This window comes from Psammomys obesus, unplaced genomic scaffold, assembly GCF_907164565.1.
Source record: "Psammomys obesus unplaced genomic scaffold, mPsaObe1.curated_primary_1811, whole genome shotgun sequence".
Lineage (NCBI taxonomy): Eukaryota > Metazoa > Chordata > Mammalia > Rodentia > Muridae > Psammomys > Psammomys obesus.
In genome coordinates, this window is record NW_026596152.1 from 7,593,495 (window position 1) to 7,615,921 (window position 22,427).

Genomic DNA, 22,427 nt, shown 5'->3' on the forward strand with positions numbered 1-22,427 from the left:
AAAGAAAGAAAGAAAGAAAGAAAGAAAGAAAGAAAGAAAGAAAGAAAGAAAGAAAGAAAGGAAGGAAAAGAAAGGAACCCTTAATGTGTGGGTAGAAGGCAGGAAACCAGCAGGCTTTGGGACAGCAAGATATCAGGAGAGCCTCCTTGTAACAGGTCACAGGTAACTGGAAAGGTTAGGGTATTTGGCAAGAGACATTGGCAGAAAAGAGAAGGGAAAATTAAAAGCCCATGGAATCTGAGGAGAACATTTGTGGGATACGAGGGAGGAGTTGGTTTGGTGGACAAAGCAAGGTGGAGACAGAAAAGGCTGTTACAGGGCTAGAACAGAAAGGTCAACTGCCACAGCGACTTACAGGAAGTGATTTACACTGTGGGGCTAAGTGGGTGGGGCCTATTTAGTGGAGGAAGAAACCTCAGGTTAAGTAGGCTGACCTGTCAAAGCAGTGGCCCAGGGAGATGGCACCTGTGCAGTAGACTAGGACAGGAGGAGTTTAGGGAACATACTTCCCTAACTTGTTCCCTTGCTGGGAACAAATCCAGCCCAGGCCTGGACAACTGATAACCAGGGCAGGGGAGAAGACAGCGAAGAGGCCTGTGAGCTGAGAGTGCTCCCCAGAGAAGCCAGCAGGGCAGGGTCAGGACAGAGAGGGACTGAGACACCAATCCCTGCAGGAGGAGCAGGTGTGGGCGCAGCTGCGAAGCAACCACACAACAGGTCTCTGAGTCCCGCCAGGACTCTCAAAGCCTGTGTTGCCAGTAACCCTGCAGCACATGCTCACAGGAGCTAGGGCAAGGAAGGGCTCTAGCCCCGTGGCTACTCACCAGCGATGCCAGCCCCTGACGGATCCTCAGACAAGGTGGGAAGCGTTTTCTCCCATGCAGACCAGTTCACTTCCTCCACCCTGTGGTTGACAAAGCAGCTCTAAGCTCAGGGAAGCTTGCGGCTGCCCCAGCAGGCTCTGCCTAGGGGAGGGATCACCCCTCCTCCCAGTGGACTGTGCAGATAATGAGGAAGATGGTTTTGTTCTCTTTCTTTCTGCTCGTCCCTAACAAGGCACTGGTCCACCCACAGCCCGCAAGCTCCGTCCCTGTGACTCTTGATTACAGCCCCTAAGGCCAGATATCCAAGTGGAGAAAGAGGTACCCTTCTCCCCAGCTGTTCTCAGTGTCTGGGTTTCCCAGAGCAAACAGAGGCCAGGAAGTGAGATCAGGTGTATCTTTGGGCTTCAGGTTCTGAGCTGCTTTGTCATGAGTAAAGCCCCCATCTTCTCTCCTGCTTCAGCTGCTGCCCTTAAAGGTGCCTGCTGTGGCTGGACTGTTGTCACCACATTCCCTCTCATGGCTATTTTCTCTTCTCTGAACATTGCAAAGCTTGGTTTCCATAGAAGGGGAAATAGCTTCAAGATCAGACTGGAAGACCTAGAGATGAGGATAGCCATAGCCACCCCAGAATCCTGGATGCTTGACCAGAGAGGAAGTCAGGAATCACTAGGGAGAGGACCTTAAGTTTATACCTCTGGCAGGCTAGACAGGCTAACTCGCAGGGAATGGCAGCAGGGCCAGAGGGTGAGGCCTGTTTGTCTCTCAGAGCCAGCATCCCTGACCTCATTCGCCCAGAGTACACTGGGTCTCCTCAGCCCTGCCTCTCCCAGCACCTGCCTCCTGCAGCCACTGAGGAGGGTGAGTCAGCCATGTCCCTGCCCTGTCCTGCCCTGCCCTGCCCAGTTCCTCACCTGAAGCACCAGCGCTCATCAGGGACACCGTCCCACCTGGTGCCAACTTTCAGCAGCCTCCCTGCGCGATGCCTCTTTCTCCTGCACCACCAGTAACCATTCTCCATCTCCAAGACAGAGATGGCTTTCTGGGGACAAAGGACACATCAAACAGAGTAGCCTGGAACCTGGCCTGGAGGAAGAAGCATCCAGGGCAAGGGGAAAAGAAGATGCCCTCACAGAACTTCACGGCACATATGCCAAACACATGAACTGGGATCTAGCTGCACAATTTTTCCTGTGGGGACACAAGGTTCCAATCCTCTCAGAACCTCAGTTTCCCTGTCTTATAACTAAAGGAAAGTCGCTTTGGTATGTAGAAAGTCAATACATAAGGGGTACTCAATGGTGACTTGTTCTTACCTGATCCAGACCACCCCCCTCTCCCACCACCCCTCATCCACACATACACATACCAGGACATCCCAGACCCCATGGGGCTGCCACTTGAGGCTCAAGGGAAATGGCCCAAGGACAGCAATACCTTGGCAGCAGAGTCCAACCTCCAGGGTAAGGCTCTTCCTGGCCAAAACAACCCTGGGCAAGTAAGACACAGCTAGTGCTTGTGTGCAAGGGTGAGGGAGTGTCACATCAGACCCCTGCAAGCTTTCTCGCCGCCTCCCACATCAATATGGGGAGATCTCACATATGTGGATCTCAGGAGTGGCCATTTTCCTGTTCTCTGCTGGGTTTGTGGCGAAGAGCCCTGCCAGTAACAGGCATTCAAGACACACTTGATATTCAACCCTGGTAACTCACACCTGTAATCCCTGCACTCACAAGACTGAGGCAGGGGAATTGCTGTGAGTTGGAGGACAGTTGGTGATACATAGTGAGACTCTTGTCTCAAGGATAATGCCAAGGGATTATGATAACTGACTTAATGAATATCTACTATGTGCCAGGCACTGTCCTGGACACTTCATAGTCCTGGGCTTATCTGATCCTCACAACAACCCTATAAAGGAATGAATAGCCATAGTCTAGAGGTTGGTCCTGCTGGGCAGAGCCATGGGACTGGGTGCTGGGCTCTCAGCAGCCTCCACTGGGGTGAGGTTGGCTCAGTGGGGTCCCACGGGAGAGGTGGGGTGGGTGGGGTGGCACTCCCCGGCAGTACCTGCAGCTTCCAGATGCTCCAGCTGTCTGTGGCGACGCTGTTGACGGTCTCGCTCATGAGGGCAATGAGCATGTTGAGCAGCAGGACATAGGTGAGGAGGACGTAGGCCAACAATAACAGCAGCACCACCCCTCGGAAGCGCAGCTGTTCCTGGAAGGCCAGCTCACCCATACCAATGGTGAACTTGAAGAGTTCCAGGGAGGCGTCCAGAATGCCCCCATATGGGACCTCCTCCTTCTCCTGGCCCAGCATGGGCTGTTCTGTCATGGTGGCATTGCTGTCTTCCGGGGCTCTGGGGCTTTGGGCTTCCCTGCTCAAGCTCACTAGGGCTGTAAGTAAGTGAGAGGAAGGTCTCAGTCTGGGAGACCATCAGGGAGTCTGGGGTTGGGCAGAGAGGGTCTTTGGACTAGGGAGATGGCTCAGTGGGTAAAGGCACTTGTGCTGTAAGCATGAGGGCCCGTGTCTGAATCTCCAGCAACCAAGCTAGCACGGGACTGGCAGGATGGCTCATCAGGTAAAGGTGATTGCCTCCAAATTTGATGACATGAATTTGATCCCCAGGTTCCACTTTCCACTTGATGGCAGGAGAGAACCACCTCCCACAAGCTGTCTTCTGAGCTACACACACACACACACACACACACACACACACACACACACACACGTAACTTAAAAATTTTGTAACTGGGGGCAGGGAAGGAACTAGAGAGATAGCTCAGTGATTTAGAGCACCGTCTGCTCTTCCAAAGGACTGGGGTTCAATTCCCAGCACCCATATGGCAGCTCACAACTGTCTGTAATGCCAATTCCAAAGCATCTGACACCTTCATACTAATGCACATAGAGCAAAATTAAATAAATTAATTTAAAATTTATTAAATAAAATTTTATTTATTATTTATTAAATAAAATTTTTAAATAAAAAATTATTAAATAAAAAATTCTGAAGCTGTTTGTGGCTGTAACCCAGCATTGCAGGACAGAGACAGGCAGATCTCAAGAGCTCACTAGTCAAAAACAAATAAACAAACAGTGAGCTTCCAGCTAAGTGAGAGGCACTGTCTCAGGGCGATAAGACAGGGAGCAATAGCAGAAGACACCCAGCATTCTGCTCGGGTCTCTGTGCATACACGCACATAAGTTCACAAACCCACATTCACACGCATGCACGCAGTACACACACACACACACACACACACACGCACGCACGCACGCAAAGTTTAAAAGGGTCTTTACCTACAGCAAAGCCGAAAAGGAAGACTAAGTAGACCAGCAGGAAGCGGAGAAGGTCTCGTAGAATGACCTGGAACACACCCGCCCGAGGGGAAGCCTGGGTGAATGGCCCACAGCATTTTAACTCTAACCGCAGACCCCGTCAGTAGGGTTCCGTTGCACACACAACACTCCCATAGACTGTGCACAGGTCAGTCTGAGCAGAAGGAGCCTTTAAAAAACAAAATCTGCCTTTCGAGGCCAGCCTGGTCTGCAAAGAGTGTCCAGGACAGCCCAGGTTTATAGAGAGAAACCCTGCCTCAAAAAAGAAAAAAACAAAACAAAAAAGTCAGCTCAGTGGGTGAAAGTGCTTGCTGGCATGTGGCATGCAGCGGGGCCTGACTTTGTTCCTAATCACTGAACCAGCTCTCCAGTCCCCATTTTCCTAGAATTTTTAAGCCCCAGACATCCATACTGTCTGCCTACACCCTGCTCCACAGCTGGCCTCCTTGGCTCTTCGGCTGGCTCTTTGTCCCCTGGCTGTCTTGAGTACTCTCCCCCTCTTCTGGCTCTTTGCCTTCACTTTTAGGCTCCCTCTGAAAAAGATACTTCCTCCTCCACCATAAGGTGGCTGCCCCATTCTTCCAGGTCACCACTAACGGACTGTCAGGTCTGTCTGAGTGGTAGGGTGCTTGCCTTGCTTGAATGGAGGCCCAGGTTCCATCTCCTACACTGCATAAAAAGAAAACTTAGTTTCCCTCCCCCTTGTCAAGCATGTCGTAGTTGCGCACACCTTTAACCCCAGCACTCAGGAGGCAGAGGTAGGCGGATCTCTGAGTTCGAGGCCAGCCTGGTCTACAGAGTGAATTCCAGGACAGGCTACACAGAGAAACCCTGTGTCAACAAAACAATAGGAAACAACCTTCTTCAGAAAGGGTTTTGTTCACCAACCCCGGTAAACTGCCATCTGCCCCAGTCATTCTCCATAACACTGTCCTGTGTCTCTCCTCTGTAGCGGTTTGTAGTCAGCAACATCCTGGGCTGTTTCCTTCGCACTCTCATTCCCCACACTGGAACTCCAGCTTGAGAAAGGCCCTTGTCTGTTTTGTCCACTACTGTGCTCCCAACCCTTAGAAAAGGGCCTGCACCATAACAGGTGCTCCTAAACACTTGTGAAATAAATGGGTGCAGGATTATGCAAATGCCCCCATGTGGGGAAGCGCACATGCATATTCTCTGCTCCTTTGTGAGGAATGCGCATGTTCCTTTGTGGCCACTGGCCAGCAAACGTATGTGTATCCATCTTCACGTGTGTGAAGAGCTCCAGGCACATGCACGCCCACACCGCAGTAATGTTGGGTAAGTGACACAGGGGCAAACAACTCATGCTCTCTTCTGCTCAGGTCAGCTGTGGGGGACAGTCTTCACGAGGCTGAAAGGAGTCTCCTGGGAGGTGTGTCTGGCTGCACCTGGCCCACCCCCACCTCTCACCTTCTGGATCATGACGCTGTAGATGCCCGTGTGCTGGAAGCCACGCGTGTAGTAAAGCAGGTCCAGCCAGCCCAGCACCAGGGATGACACTAGCAGGGGGAGGTACCATTCGCTCTCTACAAACCGCATCACCTGGGACAGCACCGTGAGCAGAGCCTGGACAAGGCTGGATGGGGACAGGACTTGGGTCAGCTTCCAGGCCACTTGGCAATATCCCCTCAACTCCTGTGAGACTGGGCCAACCACTACCCACTGCCTCTACCTCTCAGGGGGACTCCATCTGTCCGGAGCTGGACCAGTCACAGCCTGACCTCCATCCTGGGCTAGTTACTATTGATGCTCCGGGCTTCCTCTTTGTAATAACGGTACCTGACTCAGAGTGTCTTCAAAACCTGAGACACTACATGGAAAGAGGCTCCACAAAGATGGGAGCAGCCTGTCCAGGAGCCAGGCTTCCCAGGTGGGGCACACACTCCCTCACCCCCAGAACAACTTGAGGCCCTGCATCCCAGCCTCTAGAACCAGCTTGGTGTACTCTGCCTCACCTGCCACCCCAGACCTTAGGGATGGTACGGGCGAGGAGTCGGACTCACGTACAAGAGGATTTCAAAGTAGCTGTCCATGAATGAGATCCAGATGAACAGGCGACGGCGCCAAAAGTACCACAGCTGTGGAGGAGAGAGGCTGGGGTGTGAGACTTGCTCTTCAGCTTCAAGTGCAGCCTGGGTTCCAGCTCCCCTACTTTGCTTCATGGTATGGCAACCTGACTAACACCACCTCAGGAACTGAAGCTGTAGCCTTCTCTATCTATCTATCTATCTATCTATCTATCTATCTATCTATCTATCTATCTACACACACATACATATATATACCTATATGTATATACTTATAGGTATATATCTATATATACCTATATGTATATACATGGTATATATAGATATATATGTATATAGATATATATGTATATATGTATACATAGTATATATAAGTATACTATATATACATAAATGTGTGTGTGTGTATATATATATATATATATATATATATATATATATATATATATCTTGTACTGGCTACTTTTTTTAAAGATTTATATACAGCATTCTACCTGCACACTAGAAGAGGGCACCAGATTGTATTATAGATGGTTGTGAGCCACCATGTGTTTTCTGGGAATTGAACTCAGGATTTCTGGAAGAGCACCTAGCACTCTTAACCACTGAGCCAGATTTCCAGTCCCCATTTTTAAAAAAGATTTAATTGATTGATTGATTGATTGATTGATTGATTGATTTAAAAGTGTATGAGTGCTCTATCTGCATGTACACCTGCATTCCAGAAGAGGGCACCAGATTTCATTATAGATGGTTGTGAGCCACCATGTAGTTGCTAGGAATTGAACCCACCTCTGAAAGACTAGGCAGTGCTCTTAACCACTGAGCCATCTCTCCAGCCCTGTGCTGGCTAGTTTTATGTCAACTTGACACAAGCTAGAGTCATCTGGGAGGAAGGAACTTCAACTAACAAAATGCCTCCATAAGATCAGGCTGTAGGCAAGCATGTAGGGTGTTTTCTTAGTGAATGACGGGGGAGGGACCAGCGCATTGTGGGTGGGGCACCCTGGACTGATGGTCCTGGTTTCTATAAGAAAGCAGGCTGAGCAAACCATGGGGGATAAGCAGCACTGCTCTGTGGCCTCTGCATCAGCCCTGCCTCCAGGTGTCAGCCATTTTTTAATGCTTTCCTTGGCTTCCTTCAGTGGACTATGATTCAGTATCCTGAATGTAAGCTAAATAAGCCCTTCCCTCCCCAAGTTGCTTTTGGTTACAGTTGCAGCAATGATAACCCTATGAATTGCAGCAATGATAACCCTAACTAAGATGTAGCCCAACCTGGCCTTGAACTTGGGGTTCTACTGCCTTAGCCTCCCTAGTAGCTGGGACTGCAGGCATGCACCACCATGCCTAGTGAGGGAATAGTTTTGAGGTTGGGGCACTCCTGAGCCCTAAATACACAGCCGAGAAGCGTGCAGTGCAGACACCTTCAGTCCCAGCTACTTGGGAGGCTCAAACAGGAAACTCACTTGAACTTGGAAATTCAAAGCCAGCTGGGACAACATGGGGCCTCCGGATCCCCATGGATCCAGAAGGAGTGCCTGTGTACTGCATACAGAATGGAGGAAGGCGCCTCTCCCTCTGCCTCTTGCTGGCAATCTGGGTATCGCCCTGTACTCCAGCCAACCTGAGTTTGGTGTCACATTCTGCCCCCTCTAACGTCTCTATATCTTGGCATCTAACCTGCCTCCTGGAAGCCTGCCACCAGACTGAGATGTTTTGCTGTGGGATTTGGACTGAGCACCACCTGCCAGTTGCTTTTTATGCTTACCAAGTGAGGAATTCCCCAGCTGCCCGCTGAAGGACCTGAGGCAGGGCCTTCAGACTTGATTTCTAAGGGAGCAAAGCCTGCACTGCCAGAAACACAGAAACTGTCTGCGGCCCCACAGGTACCTCAGAAGGCATAGCGGGAAGAGTGCCAGGCCCCCCTGAAGGCAGGGCCAGAGCTCTCCACTCTGGTGAGGCGGAGCATGGGAATCTGTTTCCCCTGCAGTGAAGAGAGTATAGTTTACTCTCTGTAACGTCCTGGCTTGCTTCTTGGTTGACTGGATGCTTCATAAGGTAGAGAAATAGGGAGGTCTTTCTTCTTACCTGGCTCAGTAAGAGGTAAATGCCCCCAAGCAGAATCAGGATGTGGCCCAGCAGCAGCATGGATTCCCCAAAGGTCGCTTTTGATGAGGGAATGGCTGGCTGGAGAGACGAACACTCCCATAAGACCAAGAGTTTGGGTCCCATCCCCAATGGCTAGCTGTCTAAGAAGCTCAGGTGACGATTCTGAGCCTGCACTACAGAGAGGCCACTCTGAGCCGCAGAGAGGACATGGGCTCTGGGGAAGGGCCCTGACTCCAGTTACTAGTATTGTTATAGCAGCTATTAGTTATAGCAGTTATTAGTATTGGGCTTGGAGCCAGATTATCTGGGTTCAGGTCACCTCTACCACTAGAGAGTTTTTATTACCCTAGAAAATAAAGTTAACCTCTCTGTGCCTCTCCCTTACCTCAAGAGTAAACTGAGGTTGGCAGTCTCTCCCCCCAGGGGTTGGTGTGCGCAGCCACCAGTGTGAGCACTTGTATAAGTTATAGTCACACTTATACCGGCAGTGGCTAGTGTAAGTGATGTGTGTCACTGTCATTGCTGTTGTTATCCTAGGGGACTGTTTCCAGAAGAGCTCTGGGTATATCCCTCAAGATGCCTAAGCCTCGGTGTCCTCTTTGGTAGGATGGGATGGCGGCCCTCGCCTCTTCTCACCCCAGGGTTCAAGCCAATGCACCCCAGGACGCCCCCCCAGCTCTTGCCTTGTCCAGGGAAGGCTGGTGGTAGGCAACAATGGTGAAGATGATCATGTAGAACAAGTAACAGGCGAAGTTGAAGAAGAATCTCGGGATGAGCCGATCCCACTTCTCCTGCAGAAGCTTGTTCAGTGGCTCTAAGACCACCATGTGGTGCCGGTGCTGGGGGGGGGGGGGGGGGGGGAGAAAAAAAAAAAAGGGGGGAGGGGGGGGGGGGGGGGGGGGGAGAGCCAAAAGCACAAGATAGGAAGGACACAGCTGGACAGATGGTGTGACAAGCACTTACTCCGTGCCAGGCTCCATGAAAGGCCAAGGGAAATGGAGGGGAGCAAATGGGGAACGAGAGTTACCAGGCCCAGGATCCCTGGAAATGTGCCTCCCACCTGCCTCCAGTGATTGGGGGCTTGCCCTTAGCCAGAATCTCTAGGCAGACCCACCCCCATGAACTCACCGGACTCCTGCAATGAAAGGCGATGATTTCCAGCACTGAGTTCTTCTCCCAGCTATCCACGGAGGACAGGTCATAGAGTGATACCCGGACAGGACCGTAGCACCACTCGGTGAACTTTCTCGAAAGGGGCTGGTACAGCCCTGAGAATTCCCGCTGCAGAATGTGCCTGAAAATCTGCAGGGCATTCACATAAGCTCACCGGCCAGTCACCCTGCCCGCACGAATGCTGTGTCAGGGCCCGGCAGCACTGAGCCCCTGCCGGGCGCATAGATCCTAGCATGTCTCAGCTCTTATGTACACCCAATTAAAGGTGAACTATCAGGATTACATTCCTGCTTATGCAGCCCCGTTCTGCCCCCGTGGATTTCTTTCCTGAGCTCCTCAGACAGCTCAGAGATCCCAGCTGGGGACCTGAGGTCATGTGGAATCAGAGATCACCTATGCCTGTGTGTGTGTGTGTGTGTGTGTGTGTGTGTGTGTGTGTGTGTGTGCGCGTGTGCGCTCTTCCGTGGTCGGGTGCAGAACGTCTAATAGAGTAGAAAGGGTCTCAGCTCTAAAATAGGTTAAGACAGCTTAGATTTCACACAGAGGAACGAGGACCAGGAGAGTGCCAATGTACACACAATTTACACAGGCCACAGAGCCATGGCTTTCAAGGCGTTTGTTTGTTTTAAATGTGTGTATGTGTGTTTAACTCTGTGTGTTTCTGTGCATGCGTGTGTGTGCAGTGCCCACAGAGTACATAAGAGGGTATCGGATCCCCTGGGACTAGAGTTACAGACAGTCCAATCTCAGGGGGTCGTACACCCTCTTCTAGGCATGCATGTGGTGCACAGACACCATACAGGCAAAATACTCATACATATAAAAATAAATAATCTTGAAAACACAATATTTATTATATATGATACATGGTTATATCACAGGTTGCGTATATAATATTGTAGAAAGTGTTAAGTAACGGGGAAACCAAGAAATTTGAAGGAAAAGATAATTACACCTGTGCACATAAAAGTTCGATTTGGCTTGTTTGCTCACACAGGGAGTAACTTTATGCCAAGGTTGGTCTTGAACTCTTGGGCTCAAGTGATCATTTTGCTTCAGCCTTCCAGGTAACTAAGACTCTAGGCAACCATGATCAGGCACACACATACAAAAAGTTTGAATTCTATATGTCAACAAAAGAAAACACCACCACCCTTACCCCCCCACACCTTTTTTTTTAAAAGACAACTCTTACTTTGTAGACCTTGCTGGACTGCAGCTTGCTATATTGACCAAGCTGACTTGGAATTCATAGAGAACCACCTGTCTCTACCTCCAGGTGACCATGGAGGGGTGTGTGTATGTATGTGTGTGTGTGTGTGTGTGTGTGTGTGTGTGTGTGTGTGTGTTTTCAAGCTTACACTGAGATGAAAAAAATGTAAATGTCACCGCAGACAAAAACTGCAAAATATCAGCCCAGCAGTGGTGGTGCACACCTTTAATCTTAGCACTAGGGAGGCAGAGGCAGGCAGATCTCTGAATTTGAGGCCCACTTGGTCTACAGGGAGAGTTCCAGGACAGCCAGGGCTACACAAGGAAACTCTATCTCAAAAAAAACAAAAACACAACAACAACAAACAAATCTGCAGAAAATCTGATAGCAGGACTCACAGCAAATTAGACAACGTATAGGAAAAAGCTGTTGGGTTAGTGTGAATGGAAAAGTCCCCCAGAGGCTCGGGTGTTTAAACACTGGTCCTCCTAGGTTTGGGTAGGTTTAGGGGTGTGGCACCTTCGGGGGCTGTGTGTCACTGCAGGGGGGCTTTGAGCTTGTTTCCTGCTTGGCTGCTGCACGCTCTGCTTGCTGCTCCAGCACCATGCTGGCATGCTTCCTCGCCCTGATGGTGATGGACTTGTCCCTCCAGAACCCAAGGCCCAAATAAACCCTTCCTTCTCTAAGCTGCCTTGGTCACGGTGCTTTACCGCAGCAACAGAGAAGTGACATAGCTGTCTCCCAGGGGTCTGGAGAGACACTCTGGTGTCTTCAGAGCACTTTCTGCCTCTGCAGAAGACCCAGGTCAGTGCCCAGCACCCACATGGCAGCTCACAGTCATCTGTAATTGCAGTTCCAGCGGATCCACCACCCTTCTCCACAGGCACCGAACACTCTCCCACTGCAGGTACGTACATACATGCAAAACACTCATGCACGTGAAATAAAAATCATCTTTTTTTAAAACATTTGTCTCCAGGCTGGAGAGATGGCTCGTTGGTTAAGAGCACTGACTGCTCTTCCAGAGGACCTGGGTTCAATTGCCAGCACCCACATGGCAGCTCACAATTGCCTGTAACTCCACAGTCCAACACCTTTTTCATGCAGAATACATGCAGGCAAAACATCAACATAAAATAAATGAATAAATAAGTGAATGCATTTGTCTCCTAATCTAATAACAAAAAAAGAAAGAAAGAGAAGAAAAGATAAAAAAGACTCACTTGCTTATATTCCCAGTGTTTGGAATTATAGACCCAGTGAAAATTCCATGGCTGAGGAGGCCTTAGGTCCTTTAGGCAAACTTACTGTAGTTGCTTATCTAAAGCAACATGGCACCAAACTGCCTTCTAAATATTCACATTTAGACCTGTAAACAAACACTATACCCATCCCATAATCAGAGAGCTTCTCTCTGCAAGGAACTGAAATAAAGGCAGAGCCTCCTGGCGGCCCAGGGTGCTGAGAATCAGTGACCACTGTGTGTTCCACCCTACACAGAACATTTATACCACCTCATCCCAGACTCAGCGAACGTTTCCGAAGACAAGGCTGGAAATCATACTACAGCCAGAGGATGAGAAAGGGCTGCAAATGCTGTTTTCTGTACAGAAAGTATCCTGCACTGCTAGTACTGCACTGGGCCTATGTAAGACCGAGCCTGTCCACAGCAAACCATAGTTTGGAGAGGACCCTCCCCCATCCTACTCGACTACTGTCCATTAGCACGTTCTTGGGGAAAGGCGGTCATTGGCACCATGTAAGCCTGCCAGGTACCAATGGATAGTTTGAAACCTATGATGGCACAGATGGCCCTGGCTAAACTCAGTCAACCAAGACAAAACAAAAAAAGAAGCGAATGTGAGAAAGGAATGTAAGGGGACGCTGTTGATGGGGAAGGGAGGGAGATGGGGAAGGGAGGGAGATAACGAAGGGCCCAGGGTGAGAGGGACCTGTCTCCCCGAGAACTACTGCAGCCAAGAGAGGCAGGGAAGGGACAGCACTCACCTCAATTTTGCCTTCCTTGGCGGCTAGCTTCAGGGGTGTGAGGCCTTGATGGTTGCAGATCTCCTCCAGCTGCACATCAGGGCAGAGACGGGCGCCCACCTGGAGAAGCCCGTCATACATGTGGATTACCAGCGCGCTGTTCTCAGGAGAGTTGTCCGCAATCATTACCAGAGCGTGGAGCACGGTGTTGCCCAGGGAGTCCGTGGCCTTCAGGCTGGCAGGCTGGTGTGGGTTCTCCAGGAGGTAGCTCACCACATCCCACTGCTTGGTACACGCAGCCAGGGAGAGGGGGAGCTCGCCTGTGGACCGACAGGGCAGTCTGAGCCTCTGCCTACACCTCACGGTTCTTCCTGCTCCTCAGACAGCAGGCCCCGTCTCCCTGAAGCAGATCCGGAAGAATAAGAGGCAGCCAACCAGATCTCCCCTCCCCGACTCGCCTCTTCCAGTCACCACCGCTTAATTGAAATTCTGCTCTATCAGGTTGGTTTTGATTTGGTGGGGCTTCTTTGCTTTCGTTTTGTTTTTAATTATTTATTTGTATCTTACGTGCGTTGCTGTTTTGCCTGCATGGATGTCTGTGCGTGTCAGATCCTGGAGTTACAGAGAGTTGTGGGCTGCCATGTGGGTGCTGGGAATTCCACTGAGTGGAAGAGCAGTCAGTGCTCTTAACAGCTGCGCCATCTCCCCGGCCCCTTATTTTGGTTTTTGGTGGTGGAGGTGGGTCAGGTCTCGCTGTTGTCATTTGTATATTTGTTTTGAGGATTTGGGGAGGGGTGTTGAAAATGGAACCCAGGGGAATAGGGCAATAGATCATTTAATAAAGTGGCAGCCATGGCAGGACATGGTGGCATAAGCCTTTAATCCCAGCACTCTGGAGGCAGAGGCAGAAGCCAGCCTGGTCTACAAAGCAAGTTCCAGGACAGCTGGAGCTACACAGAGAAACCCTGTCTTAGAAAACAAAACAAAACCAGAGAGAGAGAAAGAGAACTTCTGGCTTCTCACAGGCACACCCATGAACAAGTATTGATATATAGACCACATACACATAATTTTAAGTATCTCTCTCAACCTTTTACTTTGGTCCTCTTTTTTTTTTTTTTTTTTTTAATTTCTCTGTGTAGCCTTGGCTGTCCTGGCCTCACTTTGTAGACCAGGCTGACCTGGAACTCATAGTGATCCACCTGCCTCTGCCTCCTGAGTGCTGGGATCACAGGTGTGCGCCAGCGCACCTGGCTGGTTAAGCGCCTCTTTAAACAAGTTGTAATGTAATCTTGATGGTTAGAAGCAGGCGGACAGGGGTTAAGTGCCAGCTCTGCCAGTCACTAACCATGTGACCTCGGACAAAGCTCTACCCATTCTGTACCTCAGCGTAGCTGAGAAAAGCTCCCTCACCAAAATAGAAACAAGTTCCTTGGTGCTTCTGGAAGAAGCGGCCACAGGCGCGGGCGTGAACGTTTGCTCCATTCTCTACCAGCAGCTTCACGCACTTGAGGCTCCGCTTTTCTATGGCGATATGCAGCGCGCTGTGGCCGCGGTAGAACTCATCCGAGCACTGGGCGTTGACCAGGGGCTGAGGGTTGCCGGATTCCCTGTCAATCTGCAGCAGCGGCAGGATGCAGGCGTTGACCCCGTCCTGAAGGTTCAGCACAGCCTTCATCAGGCACGTCTTTCCAGTGGAGCCCTCTGCAAGGAGAGAGGAGAAGGCACCGGCGATGCTCAGACACACGGGAAGGCTGAGAACCCAGGCTCCAGAGCACCCCGTGGGAGGACAAGAAAGGATGGGGGCTGTAATCAACTGGCAGCAACACAGCTTCGTTGTAAGATATTAAGGCTCCAGAGTACAGGCATTAAAATACCAACAGGCCTGACTACAATTTCTGCCTCAACGCCAAGTTTCTAAGGCATAATTCAATATATATGTAACATATGTGTGAGGGTTTTTGTTGTGTTGTTGCCACAGGGTCTTACTTTGTAGTTTTGGCTGCCCTGGAACTCACAGAGAACCATCTGTCTCTGCCTCCCAAGCGCTGGGGTTAAAGGCAAGCGCCACCAAACCCAGTCCTGTAATATTCAGAATCTGTACATGGATACCCAGGTCAGGGCTGAGGTTTGATCTCCACACAAAGCCAGTCAAGGTAACACATGCCTGTAATCCCAGAATCTGGGAAGTGGAGGTGAGATCAGAAAATCAAGGTCATCATCCACCACATAGCTGAGGTCAGCCCGGGCTACATGAGACCCCTATATAAGAAAAAAAAAAAAAAATCCAAGGCAGAATTTGCAAGAATCTCCCTCCCTTAATGGCTCTGACTCCCTCAGTAAGTGATTTGGCCTCTTTTAACTTATTTTCCTTTTTGATAAAAGGAAATATTCTAGGGTTGCTATAAAAATTTACAGCTGGGCAGTGGTGGCAGAGGCAGGCAGATCTCTGTGAGTTCGAGGCCAGTCTGGTCTACCAGAGTGAATTCCAGGACAGCCAAAGTTACACAGAGAAACCCTGTCTGGAAAAAAAAATTAAATTAATAATAAATTTTAAAAAGCAAACTTAGGAGAATAACATAAACAAAGGGCTTAGCAAACAGAGGGTCAAGCACATGGCAAGTTGATGTCCCAACTACAGGCACTAGTTGACTCCATGATGGTCTGTCTACACCAAGGAGAACACCTATACCATGGAGCTAGGCATGGCAGCATAAGCCTTGCAGGCCTTAGGAGTGCTAAGTCAGGAGACTAAGTCAAGGCTAGCCTGAGCTACATAGTAAGATCCCATCTCAACAACCAAAGAAATAAATGCATCCAGTAGCGAGGGAGGCAGCATATTATAAATTATTGCACATGGCAACTTTTTTTTAATGTGCATCAGTGTTTTGCCTGCATGTATGTCTGTCTGTGTAAGGCTGTCAGAGCTTGAAGTTACAGACAGTTGTACTGGGAATTGAATCTGGGTTCTCTGGAAAAAGCACTCAGTGCTCTTAGCTGCTAAGCCATCTCTCCAGCCCAGCAACTCTTTATATACCTAATCTTTTGGAAAAATCTGAAAAGATGCCAAGCTAGTAGCAGGCCCAGGATGACAGGCTGTTTTTTTCTTGGCTTCTCATATTTCTTTACCATTTGAATCTTCTAGAGTGCTCTTTTTTGTTTATCTTTGTTTGCTTTATTTTGTTTTAAAGACAGGGTTTCTCTGTGTAACAGAGCCCTGGCTCTCCTAAAACTTGCTCTGTAAGCCAGGCTGGCCTCAAATTCAGAGATCTGCCTGGCTCTGCTTCCTGAGTGCTGGGCTGAAAGGCATGCGCCACCACAGCCCCAGGTTTTTTTTTCTGGTTTTGTTTTGTTTTTTTATTCTTATTTTAGAGTGCATGTAGTGCTGTGAAGACTAGGAAAAATGGATCAGATCTCCCAGAACTGCTTCTACAGGTGGACATCCAACCCAGGTCCACCGGAAGAGCAGTCAGCGCTCCCAACCACTGAGCCATTTCTCCAGCCCGGAGAACAGCTGTCCCTCTGCTCCTGAGCACAAAGGACACCATGGGACAGTGGCTACCTGTGTATGATGAGTCAGTGAGGTACTTGCTGGTCCGGCTTAGGTATTCCGGCAATCCAGCCAGCTCCTCCGGGACGCCCCGGGAGACCACACTGAAGAGTCGGTCACGGTCAAATCGGTTTGGGTCCTGCTGGCTGTAAAAAAATGTTTCTCGTGTTGGAGAAAGCCCCAGTGAGTCCTGCACAGTGCCTCCCCGTGCATGGAAGCGTTGTCAGGTACTCCTATAGCACGGCCTACCCTCCTGTTACACAGGAACTCTTTTAAGGGGTTTTCTCTCCTAGGGCTCCAAGAGCTCAGAGCTCCTGGTGAGGAGAAGAAACCCACTGAGACTTTAGTCTGCCACAATACTGTGGCTCTATTCATCCCGGGCAATTTTCAGCATCATGCGCATCATCTTCAAAAGACCCGTTATCCACAGGACTCTTCCGGCTGTTAGGCCTTACAGCGGCCCTTGAACATTCGCATGGGTCTGGGCAGGGTTGTAGGAGGTGCCTGCAGACTAGAGGCGGCCTGCAGCACTGACTGCAAAAATGAAGTGGAAACAGGGATGGAGGTATCCAGCTCAGCAGTAAAGGGCTTGCCTGGTTTGCAGAAGGCCCTGGGTTCATCCCTGGCACCAGCCTAAAAGGTGAGGAAAGCTCTCCTCTCAGAAATCATCTGCTCGTTACTTGAGAGGAGTCAGCACTGCTAATCAGCCCTCCAGCCCTCCAGGTCAGTGAATCACCTCCTTCCCCATCAGACAAACAAGCAAAGCAACTTACCCAAAGTTACTCAGAGCAGAATTGGAGCCACCATGGGGACCACTGCCTAAAATCAGTCTCCATCTCAACCCCAAGACAGGGTCTGAGCTGGGCAAGCCAGATGTTTCCCAGAGATAGGCTATCATGTTCACCCACCAATATCATATGCTGACCACGGTTTTACCGAGAAGCCACGCTTCTGGGAAATCTCTCCCACAGAGCCCAGAAGAGACCTCTTACGGCTCAACAGACATGGAGTGGTGCTGTCTTTGTGATGGGGACAGTTGTGCGGTGAGATGGCTCTGACTCCTTTGCATGTCACTTAACATCTCTCAATCTAGCCCATGTCTTTGAAAGATGGAAGTGTTTAGGGGATGTTACAAGGATCCAAGGGAACATCAGAAAACAAAGTGCTTAGCCCTGGCCTACAGCATGCTGAGAGCCCAAATGAGTGTAGGCAGCCATTCTTAGGCCGTGTCAGTATTCACAACGGCCTGTCTAATTTTGGGGCCCCTGGGAAAAGATGTGAGGGAAGAGACGGCTACTTAAGAGAAGAAGGCTACCTCATGGTCCCAGCTTAACATCTGTGGAAAGCTGGTAGCACATGCCTGTAATCCCACCACTCGTGAGGCCAAAGCAGGGGGATCACCTCAAACTGGAGACGAGTCTGGGCTGTATAACAATAGTCTGTCTTAAAACAAGAACTCAAACAAGCAAATCTTCTGTGGAATGAGCTGACCTGATAAGGACCGAAGACCCTGACACACCGAATGACACACAGGGTGACTAACCCACACTTGCAGCTATACAGTCGTGGTGTCTGGAAATCCAGGCCTCACACCTGTGGCAGCACTCAGCTATGTGTCTGTGTCATTCTGGCTAGATCGTTCACCGTATAGGCATATAGCCACATAGCCACATGGCCATGAGGGGCTCTGCTGAAGCCCTGTGGTCTGTCTGCTTGGGAAAATATGGCCATTTGGACAGTTCTTCCTGCCACCAGGGCAGCCTTGGAATAGGGAAGCAAAGAAAGGCGCAAACTGGAGCTCCAAAGGACATCATGGAGCCCATTCTGTCTCTGTTAGGCCAGCCTCACTACTCATGAATGCTTCCCACGCACCTGTCTGTGCTGTCGCTGAATCCAGCCACAGTTCTCGGACACAAAGAACACAGCGTGCCAAGGCTGGTGGCCACATCCCAGGGAGCAGGGAGAAACGGGCTTTCCTGGCAGTCCTGCCAGCCCCTGGGGATTCTGGGAATCCAGGTGCAGCACCCTAGCAGGACTAGAAGCAGTACTCTCCAGACTCACTGTCTGAATTCTCTAGCTCACAGGAAAGTCAAAGCCCAGATGACTATAAGCAGAAACCCACTGTCCTCAATGCTCAGGGTCCACATTGCCTAAGTGACTGTGTCAGCTTGGAGCAGAGTGGAGGCGCACTCAAGACATTTCCAAACATCTTTGTCTCTCTTTCCCAATGCACTGTGGATCCAGCTACCACCAGGACCAGCATGGGTGGGAGTCAAAACATCAAGGGATGTTTGATTAGCAGCGGCATGAGGGTATCCCTACCAAAAGCATGATCTTGGCAGAAGGCCCAAGGATGGAGAACATTCCGGAAGGAGGAACTTTTAGAGAGCAGAATGTGGGATTTAGGAGTCAACACAGCCAGGCTGTGAAGAAGAGAGACGCTGTGACAGATCGGCCACTGAGCGACTGAGTGCTGTGTGGGAGCACCTTCAGCTGCTGCCTTACCTGGGACCTAGTCCCTTCCGGTAGTTGAGATTCACTTTGATCTGAGGGGAGAAATTCCGGTCCTCGCCCTGGAACGGTGACTCCATGGGGGGCGGCTCATGCTTTCCTTTGTTCACCTCAGCACTGCCTTCTTGGTCTCCATCTGATGTCTCCAGCCTAAAAGCTGGGGGGCTGGAGGGTGACGTCATCCTGAGAGAGGAGGATGCCCCTTACAGCTGGGATGTCTGTGGAGATGGAGATGTCAAGGCTCCCCTCTCCCTCATGCCCCGGTCGGGTAGCTCTGTCCGGGACCTGAAGAAGGTGATATTGAGGAACTGAGAGCAGGAGCTAGGGATAAAGTGCCGTAAACAGAGTGTCTCTATCCCTAGCAAAGCATATGCCACCTGCAGCAATCCAAGGCAAGGTGCTGGAGAGATAGCTCAGTGGTTAGGAACACTAGTTGCTTTTCTAGAGAAGCAGGGTTCAAGGCCCCACACCATAGGGTGGCTCACATACACACGGTGCACATGCACACACAGAAAATAAGCAGTAAATTAATAAAATAAAAAAGAAGTAGGAGCAAGAGGGTCAGAAGTTCAAGGTCATCCTCAGCTACACAGTTTGAAAATAGCCTGGGATACTCTGCCTCAAAATAAATAAATAAACAAATAAGTAAATGAAAGAGGGATAAGGAAACAGATCCAGCCCAGCATGGTGACACATGCTTGTAATCCCAGCACTCGGGGAGGCAGAGGCAGGCAAGTCTCTGTGAGATCAAGTCCAGCCTAGTCTACAAAGCGAGTCCAGGGCAACCAAGGCTACACAGAGAAACCCTGTCTCAGAAAGAAAGAAAGAGAAAGAAACAAAGAAAGAGAGAGAGAGAGAGAGAGAGAGAGAAGCAGCTCAGTCAGCAAAGGCCACACAGCCAGGAGCATCTGAATTTTAATCACCACTATTCACACGGAAAGCCAGACACCACGGTAGCTCTTTAACTTCAGTAAGGAAAGGCAGAGATGAACTGTTTGCTGGCTAGTCAATCTAGCTGAAATGGTGAGTTCAATGAGAGGCCCTAGCTCAAAAAAAGTGAAGCTGAGAATGATGAGCAACACACTCCATAGCTACCTGTCCATTCTACACACACCCACACCCACATAACGAAAAATAAAATCAAATCAAAGAGAGAGCCATGCCTGGTGGTGCATGTTTTTAAACCCAGCATTCGGGAGACAGAGGCCAGCAGGTCTACACAGTGATTAGTGAGTTCCAGAACAGCCAAGGCTACGAGAGAGAGAGAGAGAGAGAGAGAGAGAGAGAGAGAGAGGAGTGGGGGAGGGGCACGCAGCTCCACAGTGCCACTAGCCCTACGAGATGTATATTTATATTATCTCATGGTAAGTCATGGCTGTCTTTAGCTTCCCCCTTGGGAATTTCTGATGTCCAATAAGACCTCAAGCCCTATTTTCAGGTAAGAATGTTTGTGTTCACCACCCACCCTTTCTCTACATGACATCAAGCCCAGTGACCAGCGGTTCAGACAATCGTTGGGCCAGGCCAGGCCCTTATTCTAGAGAGGGAGGTCTCCAGGGAACTGCTGGTCTGTCCCATCCTTCTGTTCCCAGAGCAACCCACGGCTCAGAAGAGAGAAGTGAGTTTCCACCTCACTTTAAGTCCTGGTGCTGCTCTTCAGTTCTCGGCCTGATCATGCTCCCAGTGTGACTCATATCTGAGAGCATCAGATACCATCTGCTCAGGGGCTTTAGGGCTGGTGAGCCCTATCTGCCTTCCCACCTCAGACTCCAGGCTGGGTCGGGAGTTAGCTGACAAATAACCTCACCCTCATCGGAAGCTGCACCTCGGCCTCCATCACGTGTCTGGGGCTGGGACCTAGTGAGAGCTGGGGAGCCTCTGTCTTGCCTAGGGTACAGAAACGGAAGGAAAGAAGAATCAGAGCCGGGTCAGAAGACAGCGAGGGTGGGAGAAAGGGGAAGGCGGGAGGTACGTAGAAGTAAGGGACAGAAAAGAACAGGGCTAAGAGAGGAAGTGGCAGCGTGGCCTAGGCCCGCTCTCAAATTGTCACAGGATCCCAGCACCCTCAGAGAACTGGGTGGGGCATTTTCCTCAGCAGTCAGGGAACCGATCTGGTTACCTTCACTCGTACTTGCAACCCTCCGCCTTTCTGTCCACATCAGTGCACTGACATCCTCCTTTCCCGCACTCTATCCTCAAGCAAACCCTGGCCGGTCCGGCTCTGACAACCATTCCCACCCCCCAACAGCAACAACTGTCTCACTGGCTTCTACTGTACCTCCTGGGATCCCCATTCTGGCAGCAGCAGCAGCAGCAGCAGCAGCAGAGCAGAAGCCTGGAGGTTCAGAGAGCCAGAGCCCACGCAGACATTTACTCCAGGATGGAGATGCGCTGAGAGCCACCCAATCATTCACTGTCAGACTTCCAGACGCAACCCCCCAGGACATCCTGAAATTGCCCACCGACTTACCCTGCAGGCTGAAGCCAAGACGTAGCGGCGGCGGACTGGGGGCCAGGATCACGGAGCCTAGCGGGGCTCTCAGCAGCAGAGACAGAGAGGAAGTGCAGCAGGGAGGGGCGAGGCTCGAAGCTGACAGCAATGGGGTTGCAGGAACCTCCGCAGCCGGTTACGAGCTCTCTCTGTGGCGTCCACCTTCTACCTGTTCGCACAGTGGGCAGTGCGGGTTTAAATGCCGACCTGTCAGGGACTTGTGACTGGCCCTCAGTCTGATCAGCGGGACCACTGGCCACACCCTGCTTTGGGGAGACACGCCCTCCTCCTCCATCGGAGCACTTCCACCCCCATTCATAGCCAGAGAAGCCCCTGGGGCAATCAGAGGCAGCCCTAAGGTGCCGGGACCCGGTGGGAGCGGTCACGGGTGTGGGATTGGTGCCCCACTCCACTAACCCCCACCCCTTCTGATTCTTACCACCATGTGCCCTCCAATAACCATGCGGTTCAAACTGGCTGACCCACAGACAAGGGAGAGAAGAGTGTGATAGCCCCAGGGAGAGAAGAGGTCCAGTCTAACCTTTGTCCCAGAGAAGGCAGCCATATTTCCATCTAGGGAAGATTCCCTCAGCGTCCCCACCCAAGAGGTCCCCAAGGCTGCAGTTTCCATTTATAAGGGCACTTCCAGAAGCAGCCAGCAGGTGGGCACAGGGTGGCCAAGAGGAATGGCTGAAATTGTACAGCCCTGTTTCTGCCATGGAGAGCAAGGACCAGCTCTCTCTATGGCTCGCTCTCTTTCGCTGGAAGACCTCTATTCTTGCTTCATATTCAGGATTTTGTCTGCTTGGTCCAAAACAATAATTTCTCTCTCCCGAGAAAGTTCCACCACCTCATTCTCATACCAGCTGAGGTGGCCTGCTAAAAATATAAACCAGAGTCCAGCATCTGGCTTTAGTGGTAGATTTAGTGGCATGTGCAAGGCCCTGGGTTTGACACCCCCCCCCCAGTATCAGAAACCAAAGAAAAACTAAATTACGAAAGTAAATAAAAAAATAATAAACAAATAAACGTCACCCCACTCCTCTGCTCAAAGCCACTTTTTCATAGCACTAAGAATAAAATGCACACTTCCTACAACATGAAGTCCAGAGGCCCGCCCCTGCCACGCCACCTGCATTGCACCGTCTAGTAAGGCCGTCATCAGCCACAGCAGGTATTC

The 22,427-nt window shown here is 50.5% G+C and overlaps 1 protein-coding gene across 6 annotated transcripts in view; it reads right to left on the minus strand.

Moving 5' to 3' along the window:
- Trpv2 (transient receptor potential cation channel subfamily V member 2) overlaps window positions 1-21,837 on the minus strand; it is a 22,941-nt gene extending 1,104 nt beyond the window's left edge. Inside the window, exons 1-15 of one of the 6 annotated variants that reach the window (XM_055594377.1) lie at window positions 21,789-21,837; window positions 21,227-21,416; window positions 18,751-19,041; window positions 16,258-16,391; window positions 14,109-14,399; window positions 12,717-13,015; window positions 9,452-9,625; window positions 9,007-9,162; window positions 8,303-8,401; window positions 6,192-6,262; window positions 5,595-5,760; window positions 4,128-4,194; window positions 2,892-3,220; window positions 1,736-1,863; window positions 825-904 (exon numbers count right to left, since the gene is read on the minus strand). In XM_055594377.1, coding sequence (XP_055450352.1) covers window positions 825-904; window positions 1,736-1,863; window positions 2,892-3,220; window positions 4,128-4,194; window positions 5,595-5,760; window positions 6,192-6,262; window positions 8,303-8,401; window positions 9,007-9,162; window positions 9,452-9,625; window positions 12,717-13,015; window positions 14,109-14,399; window positions 16,258-16,391; window positions 18,751-18,938 — 2,182 coding nt within the window. In that variant the 5' untranslated portion in view covers window positions 18,939-19,041; window positions 21,227-21,416; window positions 21,789-21,837. Of the gene's footprint in view, window positions 1-824; window positions 905-1,735; window positions 1,864-2,891; window positions 3,221-4,127; window positions 4,195-5,594; window positions 5,761-6,191; window positions 6,263-8,302; window positions 8,402-9,006; window positions 9,163-9,451; window positions 9,626-12,716; window positions 13,016-14,108; window positions 14,400-16,257; window positions 16,392-18,750; window positions 19,042-20,563; window positions 20,644-21,034; window positions 21,068-21,226; window positions 21,452-21,788 lie in introns of those variants that run through there. The other 5 variants (XM_055594381.1, XM_055594380.1, XM_055594378.1 and 2 more) reach the window with 5 other exon arrangements.
- Between the last annotated feature and the right edge of the window lie 590 nt (window positions 21,838-22,427).